Here is a 22,535-nt window from a genome sequence, read left to right on the forward strand (position 1 = left end):
GCAGGTATAAATTAACACGAACCCCCATGCCCATATGATTCATCTTTGTGTAAATATCATAAGCTTCTTTTCAACATTACCAACTTCCACTAACAATCGCCATGGCCTGGTCTCCACCCAAAGACATTACATCCCGACCAGTCACCGTCTTAGGTGGTGGTGTTTTAGGGCGCAGAATCGCTGCCTGTTTCGCAAGCGCTGGATGGCATGTAATCATTCGCGATCCGTCCGAAACATCCAGAGCAGACGCCGTTGCCTATATTGAGGCGAATATCACTGACTACCTCGCGATATCCCATGGCAAGAAGGGGTCTTGTGAGGCCACTGGCAGCTTCAATGCCGCTGTCAAAGACGCCTGGCTCGTCTTTGAGGCAGTGCCAGAGAAGCTGAGCATCAAGGAGGATACTTTCCTCGCACTCGAGCAGGAAGCGCCAGCAGACTGTATCTTGGCTTCCAATAGTTCATCTTTCATGTCAAGAGAGCTTCTGGGCAAGGTCAAAGAATCCACCAAGGCCCGTGTACTCAACACACATTTCATGATGCCTCCTCAGGTATTCTCAATTCCTCATCTCACTGTCTTCAAGACTCAAGTTTTGACTTGTCTAGGCCCTAATCGTAGAGCTTATGACATCTGGAAGCACGGCCAGGGAGATTTTCCCCTTTCTCTCAGAAGAGATGATTAAGTGTGGGCTCAAACCCGTCACTGCAAAGAAGGAGTCACCGGGCTTTATCTTCAACCGTATTTGGGCATCTATCAAACGTGAGGTCCTGGCGGTCATTGCCGAAGGTGTCGCTGACCCAACGACCATTGACCAAATTTGGATGGAAATGTACAACTCACCGTCTGGCCCCTGCACTATGATGGACAGCGTCGGCCTTGATACCGTCGAACACATCGAGGAAAACTACGTTCAGAAGCGTGGCTTACCAAGACATACATTGGACTGGTTGCATGATAACTACATCGCTACTGGGAAGCTTGGGAATAAAACTGACAAAGGTGGATTATACCCTATACCCCCGCCGGGCCAAAAGACCAAGCTCCTCGTCCTCAACTTTTACCAAGGTAGTAGACCTGGCGAGCTGACGGCCGACACCTATCTTTCAAGTGGCCAGGTAATGGAATTTTCGGTCGAGAACAAGAATGTTCGTCCGAACGTGCTGGTCTCTGGACAAACCGTCCCAGATGGTATTGACGTCCATGGTGACAGGATGTATTGGACTTGCATGGGCAACCCCCCTGCCAACGATGGGGCTCTATACAGCGCAAAACTAGACGGTAGCGATATCCGCACCGTTGTCCCTTGTGGCCAGGTCCATACACCTAAGCAGCTGCATATTAGCCACGCAACCAAGAAGATCTACTTCTGCGATCGCGAAGGACTTCGTGTTCATCGATGCAACCTTAATGGATCTGAGCATGAGATCCTCATTCAAACCGGGGACTATGCAAATGAACCCGAAAAGGTTGCTGACCAAAAGAACTGGCCTGTCGGCATCGCCGTGTCCGACAAGTTGGGTAAAATATTTTGGACTCAAAAGGGTGCCTCCAAGGGCAATGAGGGCAGGATATTCTGCGCCAGTATCAATATACCTAGTGGCAGTGACGCAGCATCGCGCAATGATATTGAGACGATCGCCAAAGGCTTACCAGAGCCTATAGATCTTGAATTCGACGAGGATGATGGGGTTCTCTATTGGACCGACAGAGGCGAGATGCCGCTGGGTAACACGCTCAACAAGAAAACAATCATCGGGCAGCCCCCGGTTACTGAGAGTAAGCTTGGTAGGCAAATTATTGCTCAAGGCTTCTCCGAGGCCATTGGTCTATCATTGGACAAGGAACGTGGTCGTATTTATGTCGCTGACTTGTCGGGAAGATTGTGGCAATGTGGGACTGTTCCTGGCCCGAAGGAAAAGATTTACGACTCCGATGGACACGCATATACTGGTCTCGTCATGATGCGCCAATAAGTCTAGTTTCAAGAGGCCTACGCTCAATCGAGGTAGCGCAGGGGAAAGATTGGGTTTTAAAGATGTGTATATTAGAATGTTCATGAGATCTATACAGTAGTAGTCCCTCACCATGCCCTTGCAATTGCTATTCACGCTACGAATGTCCATGCACTTTTAGATTAGCTTGAGCCATCAAGCGGTCGATTGAGACAAAACATTGCTGCGCCGCCTCGTTCTCCCGCCCGAGCTTTGCCAGCAAACCGTGCGCCTTCAACGCCGCGTCCCTGGCATCCTGCACAGTGGTGGAATATGGGCTGCCCAAGACAAAATAGACCAAAAAGCTGGCGGCGAATGCTAGTGAGGAGATGTAGAACCATATAGACTCATGCAGGAACCCTTGAATATCCAGACGTTGGAGCAGCCTGTCATTGTAGCGCTGTCAGACAGAAGATGGTAAAGATATGGGAGGGGAAAAGCCTTACCAGACACTTTGCATTACGGCAGTGATACATTGCGAGCCTTGTGCGTAACCATCCATGCGAAAGTTGCAGTCATCCGCTCTGCGGGTCAGATGGTGCAGGAATGGCCGGTGAAGAGACATCTGTGTTATCGCGTATGTAAGGCGTATCACCAACTGTGCATGTAAAGCCCGTTTTACAGGAGGGATCTCATCGACAGGCGGCAGGCTATTGTACCACATGTTGAGCTGTTTATCCAAGGAAGAAACTTCATGGCTCATCAGTTCGTATGTCCCGCTATCACTATTTAACATGAGGCTTTTGCTGAATGGGTCTCGACGTGCGTGTATCTCTGCCAAGATGACCAAGATCTGGCACGCAACAAGTGTCTCAGCCTCGGGCGTATATGGACCCTTGCGCACAAATGAGATGCCACGATCGTGCATGTCCTCATCACGTAGAGGAAGAATTTGGCAAGTGTCTACTTGGCGGATAAGCTTCGGCATCCCCAATGTGCTGGCGAGATAGGTATCGATGGCATAGAGCAGGGAGAAGACCTGTCGCCGTCGGAATACTCTCTCAGGCGATGTTTCCAGACCCGGACCCGGCGGTGGGTTAGGTACATGCAACCCTATACGTAGCGCGGTAGCGACGCCGATTGACAGCCGCGTGTGGGCTTTAGACAGCATGTCATTTGCTGCTAAGAAGAGTACCTGGTAGATGATGGCCCTGACCATGTCTAGGCTACACAGGTCGGCCATTTGGAGCATTTGTATACTTGAATGGTAAAACCTCGATCTAGTTTGGACGTCAGTATTGCATTGATCCAGGCTATGGTGGGGAAATGAAGGATCCCCTACCCCGGTGGCGTAGTGACCTGACAGAAGTGGCCTTCTGTTGTGCTGTGATTACCTGCCTCATAACGCTTCGAAAACCCCATCAATGCGAATACCAGCCCTAAAAAGACACGATCACCTGAATCAAGATCTCCCACCGGTTTCGCATATACCTTCTTGAGTTGAGTAAAGAAGGTATCGCGGTCAATACATTCGTGGCATGGCAGAGCTTCCTCTATGGCAATATAGCAAAGTCTCCGAGACTCTGCTAGGTCTGGTAGACGAGCGGGCAGTGGCTTGTACTGCTCGATGGGACATGGGACATTGTCCTTGACAAAGGCCTGGGCCAAGATCCTACCGGAGGATAGAGGAGCCATAATATTAGCAAGATTATCACACTTATCTCTCACAATTCGTAAGATATTGAGGCTGGCAAACCTCCCATAATAAGTTTCAGTTCCATTGACCGATAACAGGAGATGATGATCTGGCCTGATGAAAGTATCGATAGCGAAATGGAGTCCTGGAAGTTCATCGCCCGATTGATTTTCCGAATCTGTGTTTGAGTAACCCACCAACCCATCAGTGCTAGATACAGCTGACCTGGTCAATTGCGCTTCTAGTTCCGCCACCCTAGATTCGAGGTGGCGAATATAGTCGACAGTCCCCGCCCGAGCTGCTGAGCGTCCATAAGTACAGCTATCGGACAAGCAGAATCAGCCATGACCAGACACAGAAGCCGCTAGGATCCATTGCCTTGTGGGGTATTTCTAGGTAGATGCATTGATGGGTCTTCTTACACAATAGTGCTTGTATGACAGCGTTTGCAGGGTTGTTCGCCGGAGCACTTCAGTTTGCGCCGCTTGCAGCTGTCGCAAGCCGACACGACAGGCTTTACGAGCGGCATGGGTGCGACAGATCTCTCCTTGGTAGACATAGTCCCGTCAAACCATCGAGTTAGTGAGAACAGAATCTTTCACAGTACATGTTCTCATAAGAGGGGCGCAAAATGCCGAAGTTTAGGGTTATGCACATGTGACTGTGGCTAACACTAAGGAAGTTCTGACGTGAGAGGCGGCGAGACATGAATCCTCCCTTTTAGCTTTGATCTGCTCATTCGAGGGGTCCGCTGTAGCTACCGGATTTCTTATACGATTTTGAAAACCCCAGTCAGAGACTTCCCCAGGTACTTTCCCAACATTATTTCTGGCGATTTCGCTGGTCCACTTTGGGATGATGTTTATACCGTATTTGGTTGAAGAGTAGAGATCTGATAGATCTTGGCGCAAGAATGGTTGCGGGGCAGGCTGCATAAACGAGATGAAAGTAATTTAACGCCGTTGCTGGTGGGTAAGGCAATGTACATACTGATCAACCCCCTTGCTTGCTAGCTTAGGTTAGCATACTTCGGACCTCCTCGGAGGCTGCATTAGCGGTTTCTTTGGTCAGATCCTCGGGTTCACCGGGGATCAAATCCCAAAATCCAGTTCCTAGACATGTCTATACGGTATGCGTCATTACTGTGATAAAGATGAGTTATCTATAGCGCTGCGACAGCTGTTCTTTTCCCGCTTATCTTTATCCCCCACCATAACATCAACATCAAAGAACAAGCCACTTTCGCAAAATGGGTCAGACTCATTTAGTCCTTAGCATGAATATTAAGGTACTCTTAATCTTGAAGGTTATAACGTACAACCTTGTAGTCAATAGATTCTACCTTTGTTAAAACCTGGTGTATAGGGCTTATGTTCAGAAATGAATACGACAAGCGCAGCGCTTCTACCTGCCACTTGCGATACATGGCAGTTCCTTTGAAGAGGAGTTGTCGTTGTTGCTAACGTTTGGGCTGACGTCGACCATCATCCCTTGCCATTCCGACCAAAGTATTTGCTGCGGTGACACTTGTGAGTCATTCATTAGGCCTTCGACAGATGACTTCCATTGGAAGCAGGCCTCGTAGACACGTGTGAGGTTCGCTCCATTGCTGTCGCGCAAAAACCTCGTAGCCATGGTGTATTTGACAAATAAGTAGTATCGTTCCAACCCTGCTCTCCTATCTTCGATGGCTAGAGGAAGATTGATATGCGGTAGATTCAATGAAACAGTAAACATGAGCATCTCGTAATTGGCCAAAAAGAGATGAACCATAAAGTCCCCCGCATAGAGACGATTTGGAGCACATGGAACGAGACGAAGCCAACTGCGAATCGGGTATAATAGTTTCAACTGCGCTTCGTGAGACTCTGGAGAAGTCGTGGCCAAAGACCATGACAAGTTGTGGACAAAGTCGAGAAGCTCTTGTGTCGCTAGTTTGAGCTCTGTATCAAGATCGCATTTGATGAATAAGCGAAGCGCGTCGCCTACCGCGTTCAGGTTCTCACTGGAGGCGGCTTTGTAGCTTTGTCGGGATCCTTGTACCTCGGATTGTTTGTAATGAACAGAATTGAGCTTAACATTCATAAAGGGTTTTAGTTACGGTCATTTGTCAAAAGTCGACTGTGATTATGGAGATAAACTCACAGCCAGGACGCCTTTGAGGAAACCAGCATATTCATTCCTAGGACAAGAGAAAGTTAGGACATAGCAAGCTTTAAGAGACCATCAGGAATCCTGACAGCCGAAGGCCGTCCTTACGGTGTTGCACTGTACCAAGACAATAGCTTTGACGAAACATCAAGACATTCCAGCGTTTCTTTTCGAATGTCTGTTCCTTGATCTTGAACCTTCCGCAGCTCAGTAGCCATGCCGTGAATGGCACGAGCCCGAAGCTCATGCTCCATGCATGCCATAGCAGTGGACTTGGTCAGGCTCCGAAGATGGCTGGCACTGATACTCTTCAGGCAATCGCCTGCGTAGGGGTATTTGGCAACCATGGCACAGCAACTATGCATCCAAGTCATTATAATTAGAGCTGCCTTGCAGGAACAAGTAATTTTACAACCTACCGAGCGATCTGCTGGATGCCCACGAGAAGACCGGATTTCAGAACTCGCTCGAGTTTGGCGCGATTGGTGTAGATATGCTGCAACAGCTGCTCGTCTCTACAAGGTAAGTGGCTATACCGGGCAAGGGGCGAAGACAACGAAAGGGGGTATGCAGGACTAACGTCGGGCAGACGCCGCTGGAAACCCTGGTTCAACGCTGGGTCTTTGCAAACCCCTGTCGATACCATGTCGTCGTCGAATAGGATAGGGGCGCTGTGTCGTGAGGTGATAGAAAAGCTGCTTCTGGGTCCTCGTTCAGCTTCGTATGTACATTGTGGTGTATTTGTTCGCTTCTGAGCCAATCTCAGGCATGATGTACTATCGGCGTGAATTAACAAGGGTGAGCTTTCACCTTTTATCCCAAATCAGGGGACAAACCAATGTGGTTTCAGCTCATCACATTTCACGCGCCTCTGGCGACACGATGCACATCCTGTGCGAACCTTCCTGTGTGTCCTCTTCATCCTGTCACAGATAGAATATTTTGGTAGACGTTGAATTGATTTTAGAAATGATTTTAGGCTGAGAGTGGCAGAAAGAAAACGCCAGAAAGATTATATGTAAAGATTCAAGACATTCTAGGTCGGGTTAGGTATCATTGAGGATTTGATTATTATGGTAATTTAACGAAAATTACAGGACATGCAGGTTATCTCTTTTTGCCCCTGGGTAAGGTGAGATTATGCAGGTAGCCTGATCAGCGAATCGGAAGGGTAGGAAGAAAGAAGTTCCATTTTATGTTACAATGATACTTTCTCAAAGGATTTGTCCGTATACCGAGCTAAGCCTGACTAGATCCGTCAGATGTGGCGCTATCGTGTCGCCACGGGCTAAGCCGTCCCCGCTCCCAAGGTTTCCATGTCGATCACTCGTCATCCTCACTGAGCATCTTTCTGTTGACGGAACAGCTCTACAAGAAGTTTATCCCTTCTGGCCTCTAGCACCGCCGAGTCCTCCTTTTCAAGTTCCTCCTCAACACTGGCCGTGAGTAGCTCAATGCTCTGTTGGTCGGACTTGAAACTATTGGCCTTGATATCCTCGAGCCACTTTTCTGAAGCTGGTCCAAGATGTTCCATCAAGTGTCTGAAGCCATCAGCGCCACCCCCGCCCCCCAGAGCGTTCGAGACAAGTGGGCCTGTCACTGCCCAACGTGGTCCGAGGCTGCTTGTCACGCACATGTCTGCCACCCGAGTTAGCGTATTCTTGTTCAAGTCAATGGGAAAACAAAACGACAATACATACCGAGATCCATTGCTGATACGACACCCCTGGTGACAAGACTATATGCCTCGTTGCAGACGACAGCTTGGAGACGATTGGCCACGAACCCAGGAATCTCTTGCTTGATGTGAATTGGCGTCTTACCCACAGATCGATAGAACGAAAGTGCTTCCTCGACGTGGTCAGGGTGTGTCTTGGGATGCGGCACGACCTCCACCAATGGCATAAGATGAGGTGGATTGAAGGGATGTCCGATCAGCACACGGCCTGGATTCACGTTGCATTCAGAAATGAACTGCGAACTTGGAATGCCTGAAGACGATGAGGCGATGATGACATCCGGTCGGGTCTTGGCATCGATTTCACAAATTAGTTTGACCTTCAGGTCAACTCTCTCTGGAGCGTTCTGCAGTAAACAGGAATCAGTCTTCAATCACGATAAGATGCTACGTCGTGGGTAACTCTACCTCCTGGATGTAATCGACCTCTGCATAGCGGTCGCCAAGATTGGTACCAACGAATTCATAATTGTCCAAGGAACCGCCGGCAGAAATTCCAAGTTCTTGCAGGGTTGGCCAAACCTTCTCAAGATATTCTGCCAACTTCTCCTTTGCTCCAGGAGCTGGATCTGCAACAAGAACCTTCAAACCATGGGCTAAAAAAAGACCAATCCAGGATGCGCCAATAACACCAGTTCCAACGATTCCGACTGTCTTGATAGCCATGGTAGGCAGGTAGGTGAGGAATTCCGGAAAAGAATAATTTCAAAAGTTCAAGGGTAATAATGTTGGGTGTGCAACCGATTGAATGATATCTGGTGTATACTGTATTGTATGATACTTGGTCACTTCTATCGGGGCGAGGGCATTTGGGTTATATGTTGAACTGTAGAACACCATTGAAACAAGATTGATGAACCGTACTGAGTGCTGCAGCTCTGTTAGATGACGCAGCCCAATGAACTATGTTAGCGTCTTGTCGCCTGAGGGGCGATCCTTTGTTTCTTGTTGATCGATCAATTAAGAGCGTAATCTGTTGGCGATACATACATTTGAGGTGGAATTCGGTCCATGAATCAATGAATCCCGTCGGTCTCGTTTATGCGCATCGCCCCACTCTAACGGAGGTACTGGAAGTGCCGGGCCTCGGCTAGGCACTGCACGTATGGTGCAGTAGTGGCTGTATAGACTAAAGTCCATGAAAGTTCCATCACCTGAATACTGTCTCAGAGAGTTTGTACTGTACGTTGATTGGCTCGGCCATTCCCGAAGAGGTGTACAAGCTCGTTTAAACCGTTCGCCCCATAATATTAGCTACGTACCATGTGCCGGCATCCGCAGACCCGTCTGCAAACAAACTGCTATCTACCGAATTGGTATCATTCGCAGATGCTTGTTGAGGGCACTCCCCCACATTGGCTCCGGTGTGTCGATGCGCGGAAAGTAGATCAATTGATTTTGGGTTGTTGTGACAAAAGTGGCGCTTGAGGAGTACAGTAGACAAGTTTAGATTGCTCCATAATCTGCCGAGGTTTGTATCATACCCATGCGTTGAGATGGAAGAATGACGAACCGTCACCAAGCAATTGTATTCTCTAATTCCAATTTGGCTCACCAATAAAGATCAAGACTCTTCCTGTCCTCACATTTGGTCCCTCTTCCCTCCCTATCTATCAGCTACCACAAATATTATTGTCACCAAGTCCCATCACCATCTATCATTGACCAGTTACCCTACAGTCCCGGTCCCCATATCCCTAAAATGGCCAACAGAGAGATAAATGAGGGTATTTACGGACCAGGAACTTTCGTTGATGCCAAAGACACCTCTCTGCCTGAAGAATGCTACCGCCTTCTAAAGCACCTGGCCAACATAACACCTGGTTTTCTACGCAAACAAGTCGATCTTGATGCTGTCATTTTCCATGGACAAGACCTTCCTATCATCCCTGGACCACTGAAGTCTCAGGCTATGGTACGTTACTACTCCAGTCATCCAACAGTTGAGCAAATTAACTCAACAACGAATAGTCTGCCGTCTTCAACGCCATGATTGGCGTCGTCGGGAAAGACATCTGTTCAATCCGCGGATTCGAGACTGGAAAGATCGACATCGACGTCGACAAGGCTGGGCTCTACCCAGCAACGCCAGCCCTTGTCTCCATCTCTGGCAAAGGAGTAGCCGAGATTCAAAAAGATGGCACTATCTTTAAAGTAGGCAAAGACGTTGATGGCAAGATCCTCACTCGAAACGCCATGCACTTTCGAACTTGGGCTATCTACCCTACCAAGGACCCTCAGGTTTGGTATCAGATACTCGGAAACCTTGATCCTGCCGGTTTCTTGCGAGCCTACGGCCTTGACCCTGAAGCCCCTGTCTCGACCCGAGACGAAGCATACGAGCTCATCAAATCTGTCACGGTCAAGTACTCTGCTGCAGAGCTTGATATGAAGAACATGGAGCACGGCTTCTGTGGACAAACCTGCTTTACACCTGCTCAATGGCGTAAGACCCAGATGGCCAAGCGTTTGAGCGAGCATCCTGTTATTGATGTAAAGCGCAAGCGGGAAGCCTCAGATCTGCCCCCAGTCCCATTCCCCATTTCTGAAGATCCGCGACCGCTGGCTGGCATCAAGGTAGTAGAACTGGCCAGAGTCATTGCCGGTCCAGCCATGGGAGCCGCTCTAGCTGCTCTGGGCGCGGACGTCATCAAAGTCTTCAGTCCGAATCTTCACGATCTCCAGGTGAGCTCCTCCCAATCTAAAACCATGTTCTCGTTCTAATCGCGAACTATCCAGCCTCTTAGCGTCTCCTTGACTGCAGGCAAGCGCACGTGCGCCCTTGATCTCACTGTGCAAGAGGATAAGGACAGGTTGCAGTCCTTAATCCAAGACGCTGATGTCGTCATTCAGGCATTCCGCAAAGGGTCAATGGAACGCAAAGGATTTGGCCTGGACGACGTTCTCGAGATGGCCACTAGCCGCAAGAAGGGCATTGTTTATGTGGACCTGAACTGTTACGGTCCGGACGGCTACTATGCAGAGCGTCCTGGTTTCCAGCAGATCGCTGATGCCGCTTCTGGCTGTTGCTATGTTGTTGGTAAGTCGTTGGGCTTGCCCGAGGGGACGGCCGTTTTGCCCCCTTTGCCAATCGCAGACATGCTCTCTGGTGCGGTAGGTGTCATTGATATTATGATGGCTCTCCGTGCTCGTGCCCTTCAGGGTGGTTCTTACCATGCCGCTGTTGCGCTGACCTCCGTTGACACCATTCAACTTGAGAAGGAAGTTGGACTATACCCTCCTGAGACTGTCAAGAAGATTCAAGACAAGTACCAGTTCGGCAACATGACACCAGATCTTCACGTTGAGGAACTCCTTTATGTTCTTGGAGATGCGTGGATGAAGAATTCAGATCTTCTCACAAGGCCAGGGTATATGGTCAACTTTCCCGAGACGGCTTGGGGAAAGAACCATAGTATTCTATCTCCAATAATGAAGTATGAAAACGACGCTGCTTCGCCTAGATGGGATCATGGACCTGTACCATACCTTTTACACAAGGACACAGATTGGTGATAGGATGCGTTAAGACGCGATTGAGTATTGATTAGCTAGTAAATTAAACTTATTCTACTTGTGAAACAGCACGTAACATATTAATAAAGATCTCCTTGTGCAGCGTAGGCTCTGAGAATGGCTGGTTGGTCCTTCATTGTCTTTTGCCTGGGTACTACGATTTATCTACTGCTTTATTTCTTTTCTCCTGTCAGAAATTGTCACAAGTCTGTCTATAATTACGTATTTGCTTGAGCCCGAAGGTACACATAGTATGGTCAGTGCATATACTGAGGTTCTTCTGAATACAGATAATATCCTTTACCACCCTCCATTAGCTACTAATGTGCGAAACATCTACTGAGAAGAATCCTTTGGTCCCGGGTCCATCCCCTATTTCTTTCCCTGTGAATTACTGACTCCATCCCTCCAGTGTTCCTTCGCGTCTTGGGATATTACCAAGGAATCATGTTTCTCACTACCAAACAAATCGCCGAATTTGGCGTCGCCATCCTCTCCAGAATCCTCCTAGCCATCGAATACGGGAGTCTAAATAAAGCCCAGATGGAAGCCATCTTTTATAGCTTCCTTGATCCTCTGGACAAGAAGGTTTTAATCTAACACTGTGATGAGATAATCGAGAGGTTGGACAATGTCACTTACAGAGAGCATTTTGACGGTCGCCAGATTCACAATAAATATGGTGACGACAGCTATTGGCATGGCAAGGGCAGAGGCAGTACAAGGGAGAGGTAAACGGCGATTGGCAAAGAGTCATATGAAAAGGGCCTTTAAGAACACGAGTACTTTCAACATGAATTTCAATATCCAGATGCAGAGGTATGTCGACGGACAGTAGAAGATGATAAGTGAGGGAGACGACTAAGTGAATCTGGACATCGGTAGCTACGGCAGTTTAATTATTGTTTTCTCAACCATAGTCTTATTCCCACGGTCTATATTTAAATCGAAGCTACATCGCGCGGTATGGAGCAATCTAGTTGAATTAAGAGATAAAGACGCCACAAGAGAATGCATCAAGAGTCGAAGAGCCAGTCCTCGTTATCGCGACTATGGTCAGGCACCCATTCAGCGTCATCATTCAGCTTCCAATCGCCGACATTGATTTCCATAAGAAGATCATCGTTCCAACTGTCAATGGCAGCTTCTCTCCGCTCTCGATCCCACCACATATCCGGTCCTAGATGCCGCCCATGTTGGCTTCCTGAATCCAATTTGGACCGTTCCGCTCTCTCCTGAGACTCACATCGCGCATGCGCAAGCCAGAAGGCTTCACCAGGTTTGCCGAGCCTTCGTCTGTAGATCTTCCACAGAACAGGAAACATCTCGACTCGTCTCATAGATCGGTTCGGAGCATGGCCGAGACTGTTTAACATGTGCATGTTGGTATTCTCATCAGGCTACAACCATCGAATCTTGGTTGTATCGGTGGTTGGAATATCTTGATCGATACACTTTGCAAGTCCTGCAAGAAACTTCTTGGACTGTCCCTCTTCTCGACTCGCCAGTTCCATAAGTTGAAGATCATACATGCCACTGAGCGACACGTTAAACTGGTGGAACAAGAGTCTGGACATGTCTCGGATATCGAAGCCCACTTTGGCAATAGTCTTTGACTCAAGGACCAGGCGAAGGGATTGGAATTCTCCTTCTTCGCCGACCGCAGAGAGGGCGGTTGTGCCAAGGCTTTTAATGTCGACCACATAGATTTTGTTGGTTGGGAGAACCAGAAGTTGGAGGTTGAGTAGCTCCTCTTGGTTCCTAGACAAGACGTCCAGATAGATTGAGGGCGGTTTGGTTGGGAGGCCATCAAGTGTCTTTAGCAATTGTTCAAGGCCCTTGGGGCTCTTAATGAACTTTGTAGAGGTGCCGGTGGCTTCCTCACCGGGCTGGGACGAAGTGGGTTGTTCCATGGTAGGCGATGATGTAGACGGTTTGAAGTATGCGTGCAAACCTGTTGAGTAAGACTTCTCGGATCTCTAATCCTGATCTTTTATCGCAAAGGCTAGATAGAAGGATGAGTGCGATAAGTAGAGTGAGCACTGCCTGCTGGATGAAGCGGAGTATGTAACGCGCCGTTGGTCGGCCTCCCACATATGTGCCACCATGCATGGATGCCTCAGAATTGGGATTATATCATATCATACGATTTCCATTTTGAATCATAAATAAACTTAGTTATTAGCAACGACGGCATTACCCCATATCAACAGAAAATGAAAATGAAAAGTACCTGATTGGGCCTTATTCAACAGCACAAACTCATGAAGTCGGCTATGTCTCATATATACCTTTTTGACATTTTAAGCTCTTTTATTAGTGCAGCTCGGAATAGAAATCTAACAATTATTGTAATAGTGATTACAGGGCGTAGCCAATTTCATGAGTTTGTACGCTATTTCCATCAACGCTCCTATCTTCTTCTTGAGCTTGACCTTTCAAAAACACCAAATCCGGCATGCGCAAATACTCCGGCCCTTCTGGTACCTCTGGCACGTCGTCATCAGTTCGTCCCGGTACATCATCATCAAATTCACCGTCCCTCACCCCATACTCAGCATAACTCTGTGTCGCCTGCCTTGACTTTAACGGCTGACTATCCGATTCTTGAGCCGATCCATATCCGAGACCTCGATCTGTTCCTGGGGGCGTTCTCGACCTTTTTATAAGCTTCTTAAGACCTGGAAGGCAAACTACTATCACGGCAGTCGTCATTTCGGCGGTACATAGCGTGTTTCCGGATGCGTCGTCGAGGGAGTAGTCTGCTATACGACTGATGATGAGGCGGGTGAGGCCAACGGCTAGGGTGATTGCGCCGAGAGAGAAAACTCCGACCAGGGCGAGTTTTTGCTCTTTGCGAAGCATAAGATGGTTGAGCATGAAGAACGGGAAACAGAACACTACAGAGTATCAGCACTAGGAAATTATGGAGTGAGAACCAAGGCTCACGCAATAGATCTGTTGAGAAGTTCATGGACCATTGCGTAAAGAAGTTGGTCATGGAATTCCATGCCGAGTCCCATTGATTTTCAATATCCCTATTGCAAAGTTAGCGAGATGAGAAATATTGTGTTGCACGGCACATACCAATTGGTCGAGATCGGTCTTGCGATTAGAGTATTCAAGAGAAATGCCGTTGTTACACAACAAACCAAATATGTGGTGATCGTATACAACGCTATCCTCAGCGATCGAAATACGTTCGGTATTAAATGCCAGTAAAAGGCCGTGATCGAGAGTTTTGGGAAATAGATTCCAATGTCGAAGCAATATTCCGCAATGTAGACACACTGTCCTGGTATCAGTGTGTGTCCATTTCCTCGAGCTTCCACATACCTTCAAGTATCCCACACTATGAACTCGGTCCACGTCGTCGACATACGTGTCTTCGTCGTACTTGATTCGCGTCGCAGTCGCAGAAGATATAAACCACGCCAGAGCAAATATCCAGCCCACCCAAGCAAAATAGTCAGCCGTCAGAAGCTTCCTCCCTTCGACATGAAGTCGCGTCCAACATCGGAGGATAACGACGGCGAGTGACAGGACAATAAGTAATGCTTGGACGATCTAATGTGTTGTCAGTGATATCGAACAAAAGCAATTACTCAGATTCGCGTACTATTAATGTGGTAGCATGCTGCATCTTGAGGACAAGATGAAAGTTGTGCGCATGGGAATAAAAGAAACAAAGGAAATAATGAGGTGGGCGTGGAGAAATGGTTATCAGAGCGGTAGGGATCCAGTGACGCGGCACAGGTTTCCGTGGCTTCATCCGGAACCAGCTTTGAGTTTGCGCTATGATCCAGCGATATCTGTCGAGATGAGTGGCGTTTGATGCCAAGTCTTCAAGAGCCATTTGCCTGCCGGGTACGCGCTCTATTTATTTACTCTTTCTTCAACCTGAGACGCGGATTATCGTAGGAGGAAGACTCTGTGCTATTTTGCATTGGAATATGTTCACTCCTTCGCGTCTTCACGGCCGTTTATTCAGCGTAGTAGAAGAAGCAAAAGAAGAAGAAAAGCTCAACTAGTCAACGTAGCACTGTTGTCAGATTGGCATCAATGTTGGTTCTCGTTGTGATTAGACTTCCAAGCTAACGCAATGCGGTTGAGATTCAGGGTCAACATCTGACTGATCGTCGCCCAAGATGCGCTATCCTAGCGCCACCGTTCCTTGTCACATAAAAATATCCCGTCTAGATTTATAAAAGCAACCCTCTTGCCTCTTCTGTCGTCGATTAAACCCGAGTCCCGAGCAGCTAACTTACCTAAGAGTAGTTGCAAAGAGTTTCGGGATTAAGAGAGAAATCTAGATGTCCGGTTGGACCTCACAATGTCCTTGTCAGGATTGTGTATGAACTTTGTGGCATGTCATCGCAGAGGTCCGGGCGTCTCCTGGAACTACAGCTACGATTGGGTCTGGTACGTGAAGAGAGACATGATGCCACTGGTCATAAGGTCAGGTGAGGGTCATTACAATCTATCACGAGTCAACAGAACGTACTCGCCGTTATCTAGCCAGTGAGATTCTCGCTTGTGAACACGACTCTCGATTGGTCGAGGGATGTTGCAGAAGAACTGCCGTTTTTTCGGACATGATAAGGCTGATGCCTTGTGGCTTGATACTTTACTTGATGCCCAATATTACAGGGCTTGACTTCCTAGTACCGTATTTACGTCTTGTAGTTGATTTTACGAGTCGATGTACACGTGAAAAATGACTGTTTATCCAGTGACTTGAATAATCTGTGATATATTGGCGGCAATTGCTTGACAAACTACCCTAGGGTAAGCGCGCCCGAACAATTGCAATGCTGTCTCGGAATTAAAAGACTTTAACCACCAGATAAGAGAAATGATGGAAGCCTTTATTTCTATAATATCCAGCAACGGCAGAAGCTATACGTTATAACATCTCAGTAGCTCCCTTCCTCTGTGGCTCAAGGACCCGACAGATTTACCGAGATAGCTTTGTCTACCCCGTCGGCCCCGTCGGCTCTCCACCACTACCCCAGCAGCCCAGCTACAACAGTCAGTATTCAAAACATCAAGCGACACGTGCTCCCAGTATTTTATTTCTCTCATGCAAGGAAATTTATTTAACCTTGGTTTACCCAAACCCTGTCAATATCCACTCCATCGGAGTCTCGATCGGAATAAGGTAATTAACGGTGTGGAGTTACCGACCCGTCGGCATCTTTCGGCCCAGACAGTTGGTTGACAGCTCTTCCTGTACGCTGTTCCCCAGCTCCCCATACCCCAAAAAGACGTTACCCCGCAAGCTCTATCCATAAATACACCGAGACTAGGAGCTCGATTTCTCTCCTACTAGCACTTTAATAGACAAGTTCACCGTTGGGATGGACTTTTGTAAGCTTGGTATCCATGGACGGATATACGTCGTAGCTTCGGGGCAATGATAGCGCTCAAGCTTATTGTTATGCTTGTCGGCTCGCTTCGTGGGGTATAAGTAGACCTGCGCCTTACTGTTACATCAGGTTACAACTCGTCTATTATTCTGCCATCTTCGTTCTTCACGATGCTCCGGCTATTCAATGCCTTGGCCTTAATTGGCGTTGCTTCAGCATCAACACCCACCTTCAAACCCAGCAAGGACACAGCGGGTCTACCATACCGCAACGCCTCGCTATGCATCGAATCTAGAGTCGATGACCTTCTCTCCCGCATGACGGTGGAAGAAAAGGCCGGTCAAATGTTCCACACGCTCTTATTCTCTGGTCCCAACGGAACTCTTGAGCAAGCCATCCCAACTATGAACAGCTCGGAATTCATGATCGGAACACAACTCATGACGCATTTTAATCTGGCTATTCAGATTGAAGACATTAAAGAAGCTGCCAAGTTTACCAACAGAGTTCAGCAACGGGCTTTAGAGACAAGACTTGGTATTCCTGTTACGATCTCGACTGATCCGCGCCATGCTTTCACGGATGATATTCGTACGGGATTCCAGGCTGGTGGTTTTTCGCAATGGCCTGAAACTGTAGGACTTGCAGCTCTCCGCTCAGCTGAGACTGTCCAGCGCTTCGCAGAGATTGCACGAGAGGAGTATCTCGCCGTTGGCATTCGCGCTGCGCTTCATCCACAAGTCGATCTTGCTACTGAACCCCGCTGGCCTCGCAATCGCAATGGTTTCGGCGAAGATGCGAATCTCACTGCTACACTCTTGAGTTCCTACATCAAGGGTTTCCAGGGTGAAGTCTTTGGTCGTCGCTCCGTGTCTACAGTGACGAAGCACTTCCCAGGTGCCGGTTCGGCTGCGCATGGTCACGATGCGCATAACAGATTTGGGATGAACTCTACTTATCCCGGCGACAACTTTGACTACCATCTCATTCCTTTCAAGGCAGCTATCGAGGTTGGTGCCAGGCAGATGATGCCGTACTACAGCCGTCCTGTCGGGACTGAATACGAAGCCGTTGGCTTTTCTTTCAACAAGGCTATTGTTACTGGTCTTCTGAAAGAGACTCTTGGATTTGAAGGTGTTGTGTTGACGGATTGGGGTCTTATTACGGATACTACCGTTCAAGGGAAGAAGTGGGAGGCCAAGGCTTGGGGTGTCGAGTATCTTTCTGAACTTGAGAGAGTTGAGAGGGTCATTGACTCTGGTTGTGATCAATTCGGTGGCGAGGCTCGACCTGAGCTTGTGGTTGAGCTTGTCAAGAAGGGTGTTGTCTCCGAAGACCGAATCAATACCTCAGTCCGCAAACTTCTACGAGAGAAATTCCTTCTTGGTCTTTTCGACAATCCGTTTGTGGATCCCGAAGAAGCTACAGCCGTTGTGGGTAACCCATACTTCCGTCGCATGGGTATGGAAGTTCAACGAAAGTCCCATACCCTCCTCACCAACAAGAATAACATCCTGCCCCTAAGAGACCTCTCCAAGAAGGCCAAGATCTACGTTGAAGGCTTTAACAGCACATTCATCAAAGACCGTGGCTTCGAAGTAGTGACCAACTACAAAAAAGCCGACTACGCTCTCCTCCGTCTCAAAGCCCCCAGCGCACCCGCTGATCCCATCGAAAAAGGCACCGATCTCGAATCCGGAAGTCTAGAATATACCAAGAAAGAAAAAGCCCGTCAAACCAAGATTTTCCGCGCCGTTCCTACTATCGTCGACATCAACTTTAACCGTCCAGCCGCCGTACCTGAAGTAGCGGAGCAGGCTGCTGCTTTGTTTGCTAGTTATGGAAGTAGCACGGAGGGGTTTTTGGATGTGGTGTTTAATGTTGATGGGGCTGAGCCGGAGGGCAAGTTGCCTTTTGACTTGCCGAGGAGTAATGATGCTGTTGAGAAGAATTTTGAGGATGTGCCTTTTGATACGGAGGATCCTGTTTTCAAGTTTGGACATGGTCTTCGTTATGGGTCTGTTTGTTAGGTGGCAGAGCGATGAAGAAGCAAGCTTTCGTCTAGGTAGAGGCTGAGATCGGATTGTCGGGTTGTATACTCCCTTCGCCGTACATATTTGTATAACAATTAAATAACATCCCAACCTCGTTCAATGACCAGGAGAGTTCTGTTCCAATGATCCGCTGTTTCTTTATCTTATCTGCATCTCCTTGGCATATTCATTCCGCCCAAGGTAGCCTCGGCTCGGGAAGCGGCATGTCCACGTCTAAGAAGTGGGCTGCGCCGCACCGTTGGTCCGATGCAACGCTAACAAGATCAGCACTCTGCAGAGTGCAGACTGCAAGGTGAGTTTAATGACTGCTGAACGAACATAAACAAGAAGAGCAAGTACTGCAGTGGACATGTCTCAATTCATTAGATCAGTTGAGGGTGTCTGATCTCCAGCAGAATTGTATCCATGCATGGCCTGATGACACCAAACTCGGTGATCTATCATCTTGGGCAACCAAAGTTTGATCAGCACTCTAGGGCAGTACCTCGCCTAAACCCACCTAATCTCAAGCTCTGAAAATCTGGGGTCGAGTGGGGAACCCTGCCAACTCTAAAAAGAGAAATTCCGCGAATTGAATACATGATCTCATACTGGGGCAGAACCTGCTAGACCCAGCCACCAACATCCAACTTCCTGGGCACGAAAGCACAGTGAGCCATTTTCTATCGCATCATTGTCGTACGTTGGATCCACCAAGTTTTATAACCAGCCCATCTCGCTGTTCACAACAAACTGTATCAATCGCGAGTCATTATCAGCTAGCGCAATGGACGACGACACAGACAAGAGCCTCCACTTGCATTATGTCGCCCCCGCTTCATCATGGTCCGAGGCTCTCCCAATCGGCAACGGTCGGCTAGGAGCCATGCTGTACGGCCGAACATCCACTGAACTCCTACAACTTAATGAAGACTCAGTATGGTACGGTGGTCCACAGGACAGGACACCTCGCGATGCATACAGCAACCTATCCACCCTGCGCCAACTCATCAGAGATGAAAAACACAAAGACGCTGAATCTCTCGTCCGCGAAGCTTTCTTTGCGACGCCGGCGAGTCAGAGACACTACGAGCCTTTGGGGCAGTGCACCATTGAATTTGGTCATGATGAGAAGGATGTCTCCAATTATAAACGGTATCTCGACTTGGAGAGATCGCAATGCACGACGCGGTATGATTATAAGGGTGTTTCTTATCGTCGCGATGCTATTGCGAGTTTTCCGAATAATGTACTTGCTATTCGGGTTCAGGCGACAGAACCTACGCGGTTTGTCATTCGATTGAATCGGCAGAGTGAGGTCGAATACGAGACGAATGAGTATCTTGACAGTATCCGCGCACAGGACAATTACATCATTTTGCAAGCGACACCAGGTGGAAAGAACAGCAACAGATTGGCTCTCGCTCTTGGAGTCTCGTGCAAACCAGGCGACGGCGAGTTCAAAGTGACCGGCAATTCTCTGATTATCACAGCGACAGAATGTGTCATTGCCATGGGCGCGCACACAACTTATCGTTCATACAACCCGGACGCATCAGTACTCCGAGACATCAAATCAGCACTTTCAGAATCCTGGGACACATTAATCACCCGTCATCGCCAAGACTACACTAAACTCTTCGGCAAAACTTCTCTTCGAATGTGGCCAGACGCAAGCAACATCCCCACAAACGAAAGAGTCCAGAACAACAGAGATCCAGGTTTAATAGCGCTATATCACAACTACAGTCGCTACCTCCTCATATCATCAAGTCGCAAATCCGCAAAGGCCCTCCCCGCGACATTGCAGGGAATATGGAATCCTTCATTCGCACCACCGTGGGGATCTAAGTTCACTATCAACATTAATCTCCAGATGAACTACTGGCCAGCAGCTTCATGCAACCTCATCGAATGCGCTAGCCCATTAATTGATCTACTGGAGCGCATGGCTGAGAAAGGAAAGAGGACGGCGAAGATGATGTATAACTGCAGAGGATGGTGCGCGCATCATAACACGGACATCTTCGCTGACACGGATCCTCAAGATCGATGGATGCCTGCGACGCTTTGGCCTCTTGGTGGTGTCTGGCTGTGTATTGATGTGATCAAGATGTTGATCTATCAGTATGATCACATGCTGCATATTCGCATTGCGCCCATACTGGAAGGATGTGTTCAGTTTCTTCTTGACTTTCTCATCCCATCTGCTTGCGGAAAGTATTTGGTTACATGTCCATCTTTGTCACCTGAGAACTCATTCGTCACTGAGTCCGGAGAAACTGGAACGTTTTGCGAAGGGTCGGTCATGGACATGACGATTGTGCGGATTGCGCTGGAGAGTTTTATCTGGAGTACAACTATTCTCAACAAAGAGAATCCACTTCAGAAAGATGTCATGGCCACCCTCGGCAAGCTACCGCCATTCCGCATCAACAAGTCCGGTGTGATACAAGAGTGGGGTCTCAAGGACTACAAAGAAGCCGAACCTGGCCATCGTCACATCTCACATCTTTTCGGTCTCTTCCCCGACGACTTTATCAGCTTGGACTCGAACCCAGCGTTGGTAGAAGCTGCGAAGAAGACGCTTGCTAGAAGAGCCGAGCATGGCGGAGGTCACACAGGTTGGAGTAGAGCATGGCTTCTAAACCTCTACGCCCGATTACGAGAATCGCAAAAATGCGAGGAGCACATGGATCTCCTCCTCAAGACGTCAACATTACCAAACCTGCTCTGCGATCATCCACCCTTTCAAATCGATGGAAATTTCGGAGGCTGTGCCGGAATCACAGAGTGTTTAGTACAATCCAATCTGCGACCCGGCGAGACATCCCAGGTTGTTATGATACATCTACTACCAAGCTTACCGTCTTCTTGGAAGAATGGAAAACTGAGTAACATCAGAGTCATGGGCGGTTGGCTAGTTTCGATGGAGTGGAGAGATGGCGAGTTGGTAGAGCCGTTGTTGGTGGAGTCTACTGTGAATCATGCTCCGGATGCGCTTGTTGTGTTTCCAAATGGGAGAAAAGTACCGGTGGCTAAGAAGAGGGGACAGCAGAAGATTCCATTTAGGATGCATCGAAGGATCTCGACTGTTTAATCCTGTCTTTATTTCTACTAGGCGTATATTGTACATCAGTTTCTTATTCTCGCTGCACACATACTGCAAGCCAGCAAATTCTCGTTCTATCATCAATTTTACAACAAGTCTTTCTCTCTTGGACTTCCACTTTTTTATGCTCTCTCAATTGGCTACAGTGGGCTTGCAGAATACCCGGGGGGAGGCCACGTGACCGTTAGTGCGGCGGACGAATCACAAAAAGTGCCGTTAAGCCCATCAAGCTAGCCCGTTACGGCAAAGCTTACAAACGCTCCCCTGAGCTGTAACTCGTTACAACTGGGCACACGTCTTGTGGCTGAGACTTTATAAATGATGCACTCGTCCCAGCCTGGATTTATTTTTTTTCTCCTCTTTCACATCCTCATCCGTCTGTCTCCAGGTATCTCCTGTGAGCTCTGCGTCCATAGGACCATCTGCCACTGCTCTGGCATACAGCAAACATTTGATCTACTTCTTCATTCCACACGAGTAAGCACATACACCGCAAATCTTAGGACTGATAACACACGGATTATTGACTCTTGAACCATTACAGATTATTTTCGTGGGGAATATCACCACCAGTTACCTTTTTCTTTGCTAGTTGAAAGCGCCGGGACACCGGCGCTTCCAACATACAAAGCGACCACCATGATCATCACTTAGAGCATTGTGCGTTTGGCGACTGTGGCCTCTGTTGGCATTTCTATACAGTACCTTTTTATACAGCCGTTCTAGACAATAGGGCTGAGACTCCCGAACCGTGTACCGTTTTGGCCCAAACCGGGTTAGGTGTTACCGACTGCGAAATCTCTCCTGAACCTCTTGACGGTGACGACTCCTCTCCAGTCTTTTTATCTTCTTATCCCGATCTTGCTGCTGCTGATCCAAAACCCTCCAATTCTTCACCCTCTCGGGGCGACTCTCAATCATTTTCGCCCCAAACGATTTCCATCAATTCAAGCTCCCCTTCAACCCAGAGGAATTCCAGCCACTCTGT

General features: G+C 48.3%; 9 protein-coding genes across 9 annotated transcripts; 4 read left to right on the forward strand and 5 right to left on the reverse strand.

Annotated features, from left to right (window-relative positions):
* Positions 1-101: 101 nt before the first annotated feature.
* On the forward strand, positions 102-1,974 carry B0J16DRAFT_306158 (uncharacterized protein; the record flags this gene model as incomplete). The annotated part of the gene is made up of 2 exons (XM_046124782.1): positions 102-551; positions 607-1,974. The coding sequence occupies 2 exons, from the start codon at positions 102-104 to the stop codon at positions 1,972-1,974; spliced, it is 1,818 nt and encodes a 605-aa protein (XP_045980795.1).
* A 134-nt stretch (positions 1,975-2,108) lies between these two features.
* B0J16DRAFT_400561 (uncharacterized protein) lies at positions 2,109-4,187 on the reverse strand (the record flags this gene model as incomplete). Its single annotated transcript, XM_046132527.1, has 4 exons — positions 2,109-2,378; positions 2,439-3,212; positions 3,275-3,949; positions 4,051-4,187. The coding sequence occupies 4 exons, from the start codon at positions 4,185-4,187 to the stop codon at positions 2,111-2,113; spliced, it is 1,854 nt and encodes a 617-aa protein (XP_045980796.1).
* A 497-nt stretch (positions 4,188-4,684) lies between these two features.
* Positions 4,685-6,848, reverse strand: B0J16DRAFT_343577 (uncharacterized protein). Its single transcript, XM_046128065.1, has 5 exons — positions 6,616-6,848; positions 6,199-6,555; positions 5,888-6,136; positions 5,774-5,810; positions 4,685-5,701 (listed from the first exon to the last, which is right to left on the reverse strand). The coding sequence occupies exons 1-5, from the start codon at positions 6,699-6,701 to the stop codon at positions 5,033-5,035; spliced, it is 1,398 nt and encodes a 465-aa protein (XP_045980797.1). The 5' UTR covers positions 6,702-6,848; the 3' UTR covers positions 4,685-5,032.
* Positions 6,849-6,988: 140 nt separating this feature from the next.
* On the reverse strand, positions 6,989-8,503 carry B0J16DRAFT_343583 (3-hydroxyacyl-CoA dehyrogenase). Its single transcript, XM_046128066.1, has 3 exons — positions 7,926-8,503; positions 7,480-7,864; positions 6,989-7,417 (listed from the first exon to the last, which is right to left on the reverse strand). The coding sequence occupies exons 1-3, from the start codon at positions 8,181-8,183 to the stop codon at positions 7,116-7,118; spliced, it is 945 nt and encodes a 314-aa protein (XP_045980798.1). The 5' UTR covers positions 8,184-8,503; the 3' UTR covers positions 6,989-7,115.
* Positions 8,504-9,015: 512 nt separating this feature from the next.
* Positions 9,016-11,033, forward strand: B0J16DRAFT_415576 (CoA-transferase family III domain-containing protein; the record flags this gene model as incomplete). The annotated part of the gene is made up of 3 exons (XM_046133533.1): positions 9,016-9,432; positions 9,489-10,202; positions 10,257-11,033. Exons 1-3 carry the CDS (start codon positions 9,220-9,222, stop codon positions 11,031-11,033), a joined length of 1,704 nt encoding a protein of 567 aa, XP_045980799.1. The 5' UTR covers positions 9,016-9,219.
* A 955-nt stretch (positions 11,034-11,988) lies between these two features.
* On the reverse strand, positions 11,989-13,059 carry B0J16DRAFT_373012 (uncharacterized protein). The gene is made up of 2 exons (XM_046130506.1): positions 12,489-13,059; positions 11,989-12,398 (listed from the first exon to the last, which is right to left on the reverse strand). Exons 1-2 carry the CDS (start codon positions 12,944-12,946, stop codon positions 12,050-12,052), a joined length of 807 nt encoding a protein of 268 aa, XP_045980800.1. The 5' UTR covers positions 12,947-13,059; the 3' UTR covers positions 11,989-12,049.
* A 281-nt stretch (positions 13,060-13,340) lies between these two features.
* On the reverse strand, positions 13,341-14,676 carry B0J16DRAFT_400567 (uncharacterized protein; the record flags this gene model as incomplete). Its single annotated transcript, XM_046132528.1, has 5 exons — positions 13,341-13,933; positions 13,983-14,071; positions 14,121-14,323; positions 14,370-14,600; positions 14,653-14,676. 5 exons carry the CDS (start codon positions 14,674-14,676, stop codon positions 13,395-13,397), a joined length of 1,086 nt encoding a protein of 361 aa, XP_045980801.1. The 3' UTR covers positions 13,341-13,394.
* Positions 14,677-16,396: 1,720 nt separating this feature from the next.
* B0J16DRAFT_343589 (glycosyl hydrolase family 3 N terminal domain-containing protein) lies at positions 16,397-18,512 on the forward strand. Its single transcript, XM_046128067.1, has one exon. It carries the CDS (start codon positions 16,573-16,575, stop codon positions 18,430-18,432), a length of 1,860 nt encoding a protein of 619 aa, XP_045980802.1. The 5' UTR covers positions 16,397-16,572; the 3' UTR covers positions 18,433-18,512.
* Positions 18,513-19,138: 626 nt separating this feature from the next.
* Positions 19,139-21,637, forward strand: B0J16DRAFT_343590 (Six-hairpin glycosidase-like protein). The gene has a single exon (XM_046128068.1). The coding sequence runs from the start codon at positions 19,223-19,225 to the stop codon at positions 21,533-21,535; it is 2,313 nt and encodes a 770-aa protein (XP_045980803.1). The 5' UTR covers positions 19,139-19,222; the 3' UTR covers positions 21,536-21,637.
* Positions 21,638-22,535: the final 898 nt, after the last annotated feature.

Source organism: Fusarium flagelliforme (assembly GCF_020744385.1).
Source record: "Fusarium flagelliforme strain FIESC 12 MPI-CAGE-AA-0113 chromosome Unknown B0J16scaffold_5, whole genome shotgun sequence".
NCBI lineage: Eukaryota > Fungi > Ascomycota > Sordariomycetes > Hypocreales > Nectriaceae > Fusarium > Fusarium flagelliforme.

Bases quoted from the DNA above. Each gene is read 5' to 3' on its own strand.
- B0J16DRAFT_343590 (XM_046128068.1), top strand. From the start codon at position 19,223: ATGGACGACGACACAGACAAGAGCCTCCACTTGCATTATGTCGCCCCC.
- B0J16DRAFT_343589 (XM_046128067.1), top strand. From the start codon at position 16,573: ATGCTCCGGCTATTCAATGCCTTGGCCTTAATTGGCGTTGCTTCAGCA.
- B0J16DRAFT_343577 (XM_046128065.1), bottom strand. From the start codon at position 6,701: ATGAAGAGGACACACAGGAAGGTTCGCACAGGATGTGCATCGTGTCGC. The intron at 6,137-6,198 runs GTAGGTTGTAAA...TTGGATGCATAG, and splicing joins GGCATCCAGCAGATCGCTCG to TTGCTGTGCCATGGTTGCCA. The intron at 5,702-5,773 runs GTGAGTTTATCT...ATGAATGTTAAG, and splicing joins TCCTCAAAGGCGTCCTGGCT to CTCAATTCTGTTCATTACAA.
- B0J16DRAFT_373012 (XM_046130506.1), bottom strand. From the start codon at position 12,946: ATGGAACAACCCACTTCGTCCCAGCCCGGTGAGGAAGCCACCGGCACC. The intron at 12,399-12,488 runs GTGTATCGATCA...CATGTTAAACAG, and splicing joins TTTCTTGCAGGACTTGCAAA to TCTCGGCCATGCTCCGAACC.
- B0J16DRAFT_343583 (XM_046128066.1), bottom strand. From the start codon at position 8,183: ATGGCTATCAAGACAGTCGGAATCGTTGGAACTGGTGTTATTGGCGCA. The intron at 7,865-7,925 runs GTAGAGTTACCC...TGTTTACTGCAG, and splicing joins AGGTCGATTACATCCAGGAG to AACGCTCCAGAGAGAGTTGA. The intron at 7,418-7,479 runs GTATGTATTGTC...CTCGGGTGGCAG, and splicing joins CGTATCAGCAATGGATCTCG to ACATGTGCGTGACAAGCAGC.